This window comes from Panulirus ornatus, chromosome 56, assembly GCF_036320965.1.
Source record: "Panulirus ornatus isolate Po-2019 chromosome 56, ASM3632096v1, whole genome shotgun sequence".
Lineage (NCBI taxonomy): Eukaryota > Metazoa > Arthropoda > Malacostraca > Decapoda > Palinuridae > Panulirus > Panulirus ornatus.
In genome coordinates, this window is record NC_092279.1 from 78727 (window position 1) to 89415 (window position 10689).

The 10689-nt window shown below is 42.4% G+C and overlaps 1 protein-coding gene across 1 annotated transcript; it reads right to left on the reverse strand.

The window, feature by feature from the left end:
* Nucleotides 1-8743: 8743 nt before the first annotated feature.
* LOC139765770 (pyridoxine/pyridoxamine 5'-phosphate oxidase-like) lies at nucleotides 8744-10424 on the reverse strand. Its single transcript, XM_071693558.1, has 2 exons — nucleotides 10068-10424; nucleotides 8744-8815 (listed from the first exon to the last, which is right to left on the reverse strand). The coding sequence occupies exons 1-2, from the start codon at nucleotides 10422-10424 to the stop codon at nucleotides 8744-8746; spliced, it is 429 nt and encodes a 142-aa protein (XP_071549659.1).
* Nucleotides 10425-10689: the final 265 nt, after the last annotated feature.

Consider the following 10689-nt stretch of genomic DNA (forward strand, 5'->3'; position numbering starts at 1 on the left):
AAGAGAGGAAAGTGATTGGTTCTCAGTGAATGTAGGTTTGCGGCAGGGGTGTGTGATGTCTCCATGGTTGTTTAATTTGTTTACGGATGGGATTGTTAGGGAGGTGAATGCAAGAGTTTTGGAAAGAGGGGCAAGTATGAAGTCTGTTGTGGATGAGAGAGCTTGGGAAGTGAGTCAGTTGTTGTTCGCTGATGATACAGCGCTGGTGGCTGATTCATGTGAGAAACTGCAGAAGCTGGTGACTGAGTTTGGTAAAGTGTGTGAAAGAAGGAAGTTAAGAGTAAATGTGAATAAGAGCAAGGTTATTACGTACAGTAGGGTTGAGGGTCAAGTCAATTGGGAGGTGAGTTTGAATGGAGAAAAACTGGAGGAAGTGAAGTGTTTTAGATATCAGGGAGTGGATCTGCCAGCGGATGGGACCATGGAAGCGGAAGTGGATCATAGGGTGGGGGAGGGGGCGAAAATTCTGGGAGCCTTGAAGAATGTGTGCAAGTCGAGAACATTATCTCGGAAAGCAAAAATGGGTATGTTTGAAGGAATAGTGGTTCCAACAATGTTGTATGGTTGCGAGGCGTGGGCTATGGATAGAGTTGTGCGCAGGAGGATGGATGTGCTGGAAATGAGATGTTTGAGGACAATGTGTGGTGTGAGGTGGTTTGATCGAGTGAGTAACGTAAGGGTAAGAGAGATGTGTGGAAATAAAAAGAGCGTGGTTGAGAGAGCAGAGGAGGGTGTTTTGAAGTGGTTTGGGCACATGGAGAGAATGAGTGAGGAAAGATTGACCAAGAGGATATATGTGTCGGAGGTGGAGGGAACGAGGAGAAGAGGGAGACCAAATTGGAGGTGGAAAGATGGAGTGAAAAAGATTTTGTGTGATCGGGGCCTGAACATGCAGGAGGGTGAAAGGAGGGCAAGGAATAGAGTGAATTGGAGCGATGTGGTATACCGGGGTTGACGTGCTGTCAGTGGATTGAATCAGGGCATGTGAAGCGTCTGGGGTAAACCATGGAAAGCTGTGTAGGTATGTATATTTGTGTGTGTGGACGTATGTATATACATGTGTATGGGGGTGGGTTGAGCCATTTCTTTCGTCTGTTTCCTTGCGCTACCTCACAAACGCGGGAGACAGCGACAAAGCAAAAAAAAATATATATATTTTTTTTTTTTTTTTTTATACTTTGTCGCTGTCTCCCGCGTTTGCGAGGTAGCGCAAGGAAACAGACAAAAGAAATGGCCCAACCCCCCCCCATACACATGTATATACATACGTCCACACACGCAAATATACATACCTACACAGCTTTCCATGGTTTACCCCAGACGCTTCACATGTCTTGATTCAATCCACTGACAGCACGTCAACCCCGGTATACCACATTGCTCCAATTCACTCTATTCCTTGCCCTCCTTTCACCCTCCTGCAAGTTCAGGCCCCGATCACACAAAATCTTTTTCACTCCATCTTTCCACCTCCAATTTGGTCTCCCTCTTCTCCTCGTTCCCTCCACCTCCGACACATATATCCTCTTGGTCAACCTTTCCTCACTCATTCTCTCCATGTGCCCAAACCATTTCAAAACACCCTCTTCTGCTCTCTCAACCACGCTCTTTTTATTTCCACACATGTCTCTCACCCTTACGTTACTTACTCGATCAAACCACCTCACACCACACATTGTCCTCAGACATCTCATTTCCAGCACATCCATCCTCCTGCGCACAACTCTATCCATAGCCCACGCCTCGCAACCATACAACATTGTTGGAACCACTATTCCTTCAAACATACCCATTTTTGCTTTCCGAGATAATGTTCTCGACTTCCACACATTCTTCAAGGCTCCCAGAATTTTCGCCCCCTCCCCCACCCTATGGTCCACTTCTGCTTCCACGGTTCCATCCGCTGCCAGATCCACTCCCAGATATCTAAAACACTTCACTTCCTCCAGTTTTTCTCCATTCAAACTCACCTCCCAATTTACTTGACCCTCAACCCTACTGTACCTAATAACCTTGCACTTATTCACATTTACTCTTAACTTTCTTCTTCCACACACTTTATCAAACTCCGTCACCATATATATATATATATATATATATATATATATATATATATATATATATATTACCTGCGTGTCGTAGAAGGCGACTAAAAGGGAAGGGAGCGGGGGGCTGGAAATCCTCCCCTCTCGTTTTTGGTTTTCCTAATGAAGGAACAGAGGAGGGGGCCAAGTGGGGATGTTCCCTCAAAGGCTCGGTCCTCTTTTCTTAGTGCTACCATGCTGACGTGGGAAATGGCTTATAGTATGAAAAAAAAAAATATACATATATATATATATATATATATATATATATATATATATTTGGAGAGAATGAGTGAGGAAAGATTGACCAAGAGGATATATGTGTTGGATGTGGAGGGAACGAGGAGAAGTTGGAGACCAAATTGGAGGTGGAAAGATGGAGTGAAAAAGATTTTGAGTGATTGGGGCCTGAACATGCAGAGGGTGAAAGGCAGGCAAGGAATAGAGTAAATTGGATCGATGTGGTATACTGGGGTCGATGAGCTGTAAATGGATTGAATCAGGGCATGTGAAGCATCTGGGGTAAACCATGGAAAGTTCGGTGGGCCTGGATGTGGAAAGGGAGCTGTGGTTTGGGGCATTATTACATGATTGCTAGAGACTGAGTGTGAACGAATAGGCCTTTGTTGTCTTTTCCTAGCGCTACCTCGCACACATGAGGGGGGAGGGGGATGTTATTCCTTGTGTGGCGAGGTGGCGATGGGAATAAATAAAGGCAGACAGTATGAAATATGTACATTTGTATATATGTATATGTCTGTGTGTGTATATATATATGTATACATTGAGATGTATAGGTATGTATATTTGTGGGTGTGGGCGTGTATATATATACATGTGTATGGGGGTGGGTTGGGCCATTTCTTTCGTCTGTTTCCTTGCGCTACCCCGCAAACGTGGGAGACAGCGACAAAGGAAAATAAATATATGAAAATATATATATATATATATATATATATATATATATATATATATATATATATATATATATATTTTTTTTTTTTTCTTTAAACTATTCGCCATTTCCTGCATCAGGAAGGTAGCGTTAAGAACAGAGGACTGGGCCTCTGAGGGAACATCCTCACCTGGCCCCCTTCTCTGTTCCTTCTTTTGGAAAATTAAAAAGAAAACAAGAGGGGAGGATTTCCAGCCCCCCTGCTCCCTCCCCTTTTAGTCGCCTTCTACAACATGTAGGGAATACGTGGGAAGTATTCTTTCTCCCCAATCCCCAGGGATATATAGAAGTCTCAGTTTTCTAAATTATTTCTTACATTTTTTTGCTTTGTCGCTGTCTCCCGCGTTTGCGAGGTAGCGCAAGGAAACAGACAAAAGAAATGGCCCAACCGACCCCCATACACATGTATATACATACGTCCACACACGCAAATATACATACCTACACAGCTTTCCATGGTTTACCCCAGACGCTTCACATGCCCCGATTCAATCCACTGACAGCACTTCAACCCCGGTATACCACATCGCTCCAATTCACTCTATTCCTTGCCCTCCTTTCACCCTCCTGCATGTTCAGGCCCCGATCACACAAAATCTTTTTCACTCCATCTTTCCACCTCCAATTTGGTCTCCCTCTTCTCCTCGTTCCCTCCACCTCCGACACATATATCCTCTTGGTCAGGTCAATCTTTCCTCACTCATTCTCTCCATGTGCCCAAACCATTTCAAAACACCCTCTTCTGCTCTCTCAACCACGCTCTTTTTATTTCCACACATCTCTCTTACCCTTACGTTACTTACTCGATCAAACCACCTCACACCACACATTGTCCTCAAACATCTCATTTCCAGCACATCCATCCTCCTGCGCACAACTCTATCCATAGCCCACGCCTCGCAACCATACAACATTGTTGGAACCACTATTCCTTCAAACATACCCATTTTTGCTTTCCGAGATAATGTTCTTGACTTCCACACATTCTTCAAGGCTCCCAGAATTTTCGCCCCCTCCCCCACCCTATGATCCACTTCCGCTTCCATGGTTCCATCCGCTGCCAGATCCACTCCCAGATATCTAAAACACTTCACTTCCTCCAGTTTTTCTCCATTCAAACTCACCTCCCAATTGACTTGACCCTCAACCCTACTGTACCTAATAACCTTGCTCTTATTCACATTTACTCTTAACTTTCTTCTTTCACACACTTTACCAAACTCAGTCACCAGCTTCTGCAGTTTCTCACATGAATCAACCACCAGCGCTGTATCATCAGCGAACAACAACTGACCCGCTTCCCAAGCTCTCTCATCCACAACAGACTGCATACTTGCCCCTCTTTCCAAAACTTTTGCATTCACCTCCGTAACAACCCCATCCATAAACAAATTAAATTAAACAACCATGGAGACATCACACACCCCTGCCGCAAACCTACATTCACTGAGAACCAATCACTTTCCTCTCTTCCTACATGTACACATGCCTTACATCCTCGATAAAAACTTTTCACTGCTTCTAACAACTTGCCTCCCACACCATATATTCTTAATACCTTCCACAGAGCATCTCTATCAACTCTATCATATGCCTTCTCCAGATTCATAAATGCTACATACAAATCCATTTGCTTTTCTAAGTATTTCTCACATGCATTCGTCAAAGCAAACACCTGATCCACACATCCTCTACCACTTCTGAAACCACACTGCTCTTCCCCAATCTGATGCTCTGTACATGCCTTCACCCTCTCAATCAATACCCTCCCATATAATTTACCAGGAATACTTAACAAACTTATACCTCTGTAATTTGAGCACTCACTCTTACCCCCATTGCCTTTGTACAGTGGCACTAAGCAAGCATTCCACCAATCCTCAGGTACCTAACCATGAGTCATACATACATTAAATAACCTTACCAACCAGTCAGCAGTACAGTCACCCCCATTTTTAATAAATTCCACTGCAATGCCATCCAAACCCGCTTCCTTGCTGGCTTTCATCTTCCGCAAAGCTTTTACTACCTCTTCCCTGTTTACCAAATCATTTTCCCTAACCCCCTCACTTTGCATACCACCTCGACCAGAACACCCTATATCTGCCACTCTATCATCAAACACATTTAGCAAACCTTCAAAATACTCACTCCATCTCCTTCTCACATCACCACTACTTGTTATCACCTCCCCATTAGCCCCCTTCACTGAAGTTCCCATTTGCTCCCTTGTCTTACGCACTTTATTTACCTCCTTCCAAAACATCTTTTCATTCTCCTTAGAATTTAATGATAATCTCTCACCCCAACTCTTATTTGCCTTCTTTTTCATCTCTTGCACCTTTCTCTTGTGGGGCCTGGATGTGGAAAGGGAGTTGTGGTTTTGGTGCATTATTCTATGACGGCTAGAGACTGAGTGTGAACGAATGGGGCCTTTGTTGTCTTTTCCTAGTGCTACTTCGCACACATGAGGGGGAGGGGGTTGTTATTCCATGTGTGGCGGGGTGGCGATCGGAATAAATAAAGGCAGACAGTATGAATTATGTACATGTGTATATATGTATATGTATGTGTGTGTATATATATGTGTACATTGAGATGTATAGGTATGTATATTTGTATGTGTGGACGTGTATGTATATACATGTGGGTGGGTTGGGCCATTCTTTCGTCTGTTTCCTTGTGCTACCTCGCTACCGCGGGAGACAGCGACAAAGCAAAATGAATAAATAAAATATATATATATATATTATTTTTTTTAGTATTATACTTTGTCGCTGTCTCTCGCGTTTGCGAGGTAGCGCAAGGAAACAGACGAAAGAAATGGCCCAACCCCCCCCCATACACATGTATATACATACGTCCACACACGCAAATATACATACCTACACAGCTTTCCATGGTTTACCCCAGACGCTTCACATGCCTTGCTTCAATCCACTGACAGCACGTCAACCCCGGTATACCACATCGCTACAATTCACTCTATTCCTTGCCCTCCTTTCACCCTCCTGCATGTTCAGGCCCCGATCACACAAAATCTTTTTCACTCCATCTTTCCACCTCCAATTTGGTCTCCCTCTTCTCCTTGTTCCCTCCACCTCCGACACATATATCCTCTTGGTCAATCTTTCCTCACTCATCCTCTCCATGTGCCCAAACCACTTCAAAACACCCTTTTCTGCTCTCTCAACCACGCTCTTTTTATTTCCACACATCTCTCTTACCCTTACGTTACTCACTCGATCAAACCACCTCACACCACACATTGTCCTCAAACATCTCATTTCCAGCACATCCATCCTCCTGCGCACAACTCTATCCATAGCCCACTCCTCGCAACCATACAACATTGTTGGAACCACTATTCCTTCAAACATACCCATTTTTGCTTTCCGAGATAATGTTCTCGACTTCCACACATTCTTCAAGGCCCCCAGGATTTTCGCCCCCTCCCCCACCCTATGATCCACTTCCGCTTCCATGGTTCCATCCGCTGCCAGATCCACTCCCAGATATCTAAAACACTTCACTTCCTCCAGTTTTTCTCCATTCAAACTCACCTCCCAATTGACTTGACCCTCAACCCTACTGTACCTAATAACCTTGCTCTTATTCACAGTTACTCTTAACTTTCTTCTTCCACACACTTTTCCAAACTCAGTCACCAGCTTCTGCAGTTTCTCACATGAATCAGCCACCAGCGCTGTATCATCAGCGAACAACAACTGACTCACTTCCCAAGCTCTCTCATCCCCAACAGACTTCATACTTGCCCCTCTTTCCAAAACACTTGCATTTACCTCCCTAACAACCCCATCCATAAACAAATTAAACAACCATGGAGACATCACACACCCCTGCCGCAAACCTACATTCACTGAGAACCAATCACTTTCCTCTCTTCCTACACGCACACATGCCTTACATCCTCGATAAAAACTTTTCACTACTTCTAACAACTTTCCTCCCACACCATATATTCTTAATACCTTCCACAGAGCATCTCTATCAACTCTATCATATGCCTTCTCCAGATCCATAAATGCTACATACAAATCCATTTGCTTTTCTAAATATTTCTCACATACATTCTTCAAAGCAAACACCTGATCCACACATCCTCTACCACTTCTGAAACCACACTGCTCTTCCCCAATCTGATGCTCTGTACATGCCTTCACCCTCTCAATCAATACCCTCCCATATAATTTACCAGGAATACTCAACAAACTTATACCTCTGTAATTTGAGCACTCACTCTTATCCCCTTTGCCTTTGTACAATGGCACTATGCACGCTTTCCGCCAATCCTCAGGCACCTCACCATGAGTCATACATACATTAAATAACCTTACCAACCAGTCAACAATACAGTCACCCCCTTTTTTAATAAATTCCACTGCAATACCATCCAAACCTGCTGCCTTGCCGGCTTTCATCTTCCGCAAAGCTTTCACTACCTCTTCTCTGTTTACCAAATCATTTTCCCTAACCCTCTCACTTTGCACACCACCTCGACCAAAACACCCTATATCTGCCACTCTATCATCAAACACATTCAACAAACCTTCAAAATACTCACTCCATCTCCTTCTCACATCACCACTATTTGTTATCACCTCCCCATATATATATATATATATATATATATATATATATATATATATATATATATATGGAGTGAAAAAGATTTTGTGTTTTTGTGTGATCGGGGCCTGAACATGCAGGAGGGTGAAAGGCGGGCAAGGAATAGAGTGAATTGGATCGATGTGGTATACCGGGGTTGACGTACTGTCAGTGGATTGAATCAGGGCATGTGAAGCGTCTGGGGTAAACCATGGAAAGCTGTGTAGGCATGTATATTTGCGTGTGTGGACGTATGTATATACATGTGTATGGGGGTGGGTTGGGCCATTTCTTTCGTCTGTTTCCTTGCGCTACCTCGCAAACGCGGGAGACAGCGACAAAGCAAAAAAAAAAAAAGAAAAAAAAATATATATATATATTTTTTTTTTTTTCATACTCCTCGCCATTTCCTGCATTAGCGAGGTAGCGTTAAGAACAGAGGACTGGGCCTTTGAGGGAATATCCTCACCTGGCCCCCTTCTCTGTTCTTTCTTTTGGAAAAGAAAAAAAAAAGAGAGGGGAGGATTTCCAGCCCCCCGCTCCCTTCCCTTTTAGTCGCCTTCTTCAACACGCAGGGAATACGTGGAAAGTATTCTTTCTCAGACAAACATCGTCTGATATTTTGTGCAAAGAAGTTCAGGAATTTGCCAGATTTTCTGCAGATTATCACCTCCTTGCACAAGCTATTTATTGTCAACTGGAACTGAAGAATTTAGTTAAAGAAAACAGTCACAAAGTCCCAAAACTCTTCATTTTGTACATACCATCCATTGTGCATGTCATTCATTCTCATTCTTTTTAAGAGTGACTTAAGAATCATCACACAGAGAAAAGATAAGTCCCATCCTTGGTTATGTTACTCCCATCAACCAATGTAATGTGAGGTGAAAATGGAGGAAATGTTTCCCTGAAATACTGCACATATCTATTTGTTTCCTCCACTGACATTCAATGGAAGAAGTTGGTAGGAACATTAGGCAGAAGCATTAAGGTAGAAGTAGTCTGTAAGAACTTAAGGTAGGAATCTTTGCTAACACTGAGCAAGAGTTACCTTCTGCCAATGGCCCGCTAAGGATTATGCACTAAAGGCGAAGAAGCAATATTGGATTTCACCAATCTTTGGAGACTCTATCTTCATGGCCACCCCCTTAAAGGAGCACCAAGTGGGACTGATGTCCAGAGATATAGGTAGATAAGTCCTCCACAATCTTTTCCTTCATGTATGTTGATAAACTATAGAAAAAATCAAGTTCCTTTGAACAAGCATTTTGTATTCCTGAACTGAAGGAATCAAACACTAAAAGTCTTTTGTTGTTATAGGTGTATCCTGCCCCACCACACAAACTGTGTTGGTTTTTGTGGCAGTTTATGTGAATCAAATCCACCCTCTAAATCTCCCCTAGAGTCCATCTTCTCTAAATGGACATTCATCTCCTGTTAATAATACACTCAATTGATCCGAGTCATATTCATCAAGAATATCAGCTTAATTAGTGGGCTTAGAATGGCATGATGGCATCCCACAGTTGTTGTACTACCCCTTCATTTATGATCAAGCACACTGACTCATTTTCAAAAAAATGCCCATATCTAATGGCATCATCATAAATGAGGCCAGGTAGGTCTTCCATCACCAAAATTTGCCCGTCAAGCTCCAATCCAGTTTTGAATGTAGAATCTATAATGTACCACCCCAGTGAACCCTTATTTTTCCAAGTGACATGTCCCAGCCCCAGAGAATGAGTTAGTAGAGAGGAGAGTTGCCACTATATGTGACACTAACAGTTGCAATATTACAAAATGCCAAAAGTATAGGAATCTCAGAGACAAATATAATGTATAAGATACCATTGGAAGGAAAAATATTGGAAAATTTTTAGGCAGCAATGTTGCTGTAAACAGACAAAAAAGAATTTCTTAAAGGAAGCCAAAATATGAAATTGTATTCAAAAAGCTTAAAGGAAGGAACAGAGAAGGGGGCTGGGTGAGGAGGTTTCCTCAGAGGCCCAGTCCTCTGTTCTTAATGCTACCTCGCTGATGCGGGAAATGGTGAATACTATGAAAGAAGAAAAGAAAGATAGTTTTAATTTTCTTTTGATATTTTTCATGCTATAAAAGCGCTAAATAAACATTAGGTTCTTATGTTTTACAAGTTACACAAAATTGATTACAACCCAAGACACCAATTAGGTGGCAAGCACTTTACAAATTCCTCAAAATCAGTTATAACCAAGCATATAATTTAGTATGCAATGGCATAAAAATTTCCTCAACATTATTCAAATACAGACTTTGTATTTTGCTATAATTTTGCAAAAGCAAGCTTTAGTATATAGTCTTTTTCCCATTGTTGTTCATGGCAAACTGTAGAGTGATTAAGGGGCAAGCCTTTTGTATACCCATCCATCTTCTCCTCTCTTGGTCAGACTCTCATCCAAAACTTCATCTGCTGCTGGTTTCCTAAATAGAACCCTGTCATGTATGCATGATGTCTGTCCCTGCCAGAATTCTATTGCTTCTGGCACAATGAGAAAGCCACCCCAACTCTCAGGTTTGGGGATTACTTTCTTCTCATCTTTATATTCCTCATTTAACTGGTCATCTATTTCTGTGAGTACATGGCGGCCAGCGATCACTCGACTCTGTGGACTAACACAAGCCCCAATTTGACTGCTACGTGGGCGAGAATGAAAATATTCTGAAGATTCTTCTTCACTCAACTTTACCACTTGTCCTTCAATCCGCACTGATCTCATGAGTGGTTCCCAGTAAAAACAAATGGAAGCATGAGGATTTTCAGCTATATGTATATTCCTTCTTCTTTCATACTATTCGCCATCTCCCGCAGTATCGAGGTTGTGTTAAGAACAGAGGACTGGACCTTTGAGGGAATATCCTCACCTGACCCCCTTCTCTGTCCCTCCTTTTGGAAAATTAAAAAGAAAAAAAAAATATATATATATATATATATATATATTTTTTTTTCTTTTTTTATACTTTGTCGCTGTCTCCCGCGTTTGC